Here is a 1,990-nt window from a genome sequence, read left to right as displayed (position 1 = left end):
TAACGATTTATAACCATTTGGTTTGTTTTGACAAGATGGAAAGGCCACATTCTGTTTCAGAAAGCACAAGGATAAGGTGAAGACACAGTCCCTCAGCTTGCAGTACTCCTCGTTCTTCATGTGCTTGATGGGGTGCAATGGATTGAGTACGTGCTTCATGTGCAGATGGCGGTGGGAGGTGGACCAAGTTTCCGGGAACTTGCCCCACAGCGTGTATCTATCTATAAATACACGCAGAACAAGCCATGAATTCTCACTGCATGCGAAGCGAACTAGCTAGTACACCTATATATCACAGTGTGTGTGCAAAACAATGGCCTCTGGAGTGTTTGGTACCCCCATTTCAGCGCAGACGGTGATAGCCACTGGAGAGTATAAGGAACCCATTACCCAAAAAGATGTTGCAGACTATGCCATGAAGATGATCAACGCCGGTGGTAAGGATGTTAACGCGCAAAAGTTCGTCGACAACCTCAAGGAGAGGTATGTTTCTGTGTACATGCATGGTTTATTATTATATGCAGTGCTTAATTATTTCTGCTTCTTCTTGCAATATGTAAAAACCTTATATATGAGGAAACAAGATCCTAACTGAAGTAAAATTTGGGTCCAACTTTTGGCTAGGTACGGTAACGGAATAGCTGTAAAATGCCTCCTCTACAATGCCACTGGTGCCACTTTGAACTTTGCTAAGTACAACGATTGGCACGGCCATATCTATGATACACCCTACCCATCAGATATTCAGAATGGGCAATGGGGTGCATTCCTCCACGTCCACCCAAGTGGAGCTGCCGCTGGTTCAGCTGGTGCCGTTGTGTATCGTAGCAAGATCCCCTCCAGCAGCAGCTCCTGCGATTGGTTGTTCTCTTGGACCGTCCCCTACATTGGTGGCAACGGGGTAAATACTTCCTCTACTTATCTCAAAATGTTGTATCTTACCTTTTTCTCTTCGTTCATGCTCCGAATTAGTTATTAGCTAGTATGAGTTACAATCTTGTTTCATGTTATATCTAATCAAAAGTAAAAGGTGAAATTACTTGGCAAGTGATGCATTTATCAAGCTTCAAACGGTCATCCTCTCAATTGAAAAGATAATCTTGTTTGATTTCTCTATGTAAGTACATAAGAAAATTCATATTCCTATATAATTTTATGGAAAACATAATTATTTAAAATTTGAATTCACATGCATGCCCATATACAATGTGAATTTTATTTAGGGACAGGGGCATATGTACGTATTCACAGCACAATTCTTTTGAACAAAACTCGTACAATTAAATAAACCCAGCTAAACTAAATTCAAATGAATTTACTTATATTAGTATAATTTTTCAACTAAAGAAACATGCCTTATATCCCAAACTCTACTATAGTGCATATTCTAACATTAATTATACGTATCCAGGTGTACACTGAAATCCGCGAGGAAGGGCACTACCCAAGTGTGGGAAGCTGGGATTATATCTACAATGTGAAGCTGAAAAATTCAAGTGTCACCTCTATTGATAGCAACTATGGATACGTTTCCAAGGCTGACATCGGTGAAGGCACTACCATGAACGCACGTGGAGTTTTCGAGTTTCCCTACTAGATCTCGTTGCAAGCAGCGAGTTGTTATTGTGGTCTTCAAGTCTTGTGTGGCGTCCATGTACGCTTGTGTTGTTTTTTTCTTTACTGTCTTTATGGTGCATTTTTATAGATCTGATGATCCACGAATAAGCGAAGGAAGATGGGGACCAAAGAGATGTACCGTGTAATTGTATTTTATTTTATATGTTGTTGTGTATCAAGTTGTCCTTCTTTTGTATCGGTTACCTTTTTACTTAATAATTAAAGATATAAAGCACTCTTGTGAGCGTATTTTCTGAAAAATTAAGTTAAATAAAAACAAAAATAATTATATCTATGCCAGAATAAAACATCATACGGAAAATCAAAACGGCAATCACTTGTGCACTACAAGAAATATGGTCGACGATGACTC

At 39.3% G+C, this 1,990-nt stretch overlaps 1 protein-coding gene across 1 annotated transcript; it reads left to right on the top strand.

The window, feature by feature from the left end:
- The first annotated feature begins 250 nt into the window (after window positions 1-250).
- Window positions 251-1,757, top strand: LOC123441229 (23 kDa jasmonate-induced protein). The gene is made up of 3 exons (XM_045117720.1): window positions 251-483; window positions 625-901; window positions 1,412-1,757. The coding sequence occupies exons 1-3, from the start codon at window positions 314-316 to the stop codon at window positions 1,595-1,597; spliced, it is 633 nt and encodes a 210-aa protein (XP_044973655.1). The 5' UTR covers window positions 251-313; the 3' UTR covers window positions 1,598-1,757.
- Window positions 1,758-1,990: the final 233 nt, after the last annotated feature.

This window comes from Hordeum vulgare, chromosome 3H, assembly GCF_904849725.1.
Source record: "Hordeum vulgare subsp. vulgare chromosome 3H, MorexV3_pseudomolecules_assembly, whole genome shotgun sequence".
Taxonomy (NCBI): Eukaryota; Viridiplantae; Streptophyta; class Magnoliopsida; order Poales; family Poaceae; genus Hordeum; species Hordeum vulgare.
Note: the sequence above shows the minus strand (reverse complement) of the source record. Positions and strands in the feature narration are given on the sequence as shown.

What these genes read in the sequence shown, in the direction of transcription:
- LOC123441229 (XM_045117720.1), top strand. Translation starts at nt 314, where the DNA reads ATGGCCTCTGGAGTGTTTGGTACCCCCATTTCAGCGCAGACGGTGATA. An exon ending in GTCGACAACCTCAAGGAGAG is followed by an intron (nt 484 to 624) that starts GTATGTTTCTGT and finishes ACTTTTGGCTAG; the next exon opens with GTACGGTAACGGAATAGCTG. An exon ending in CCTACATTGGTGGCAACGGG is followed by an intron (nt 902 to 1,411) that starts GTAAATACTTCC and finishes ATACGTATCCAG; the next exon opens with GTGTACACTGAAATCCGCGA.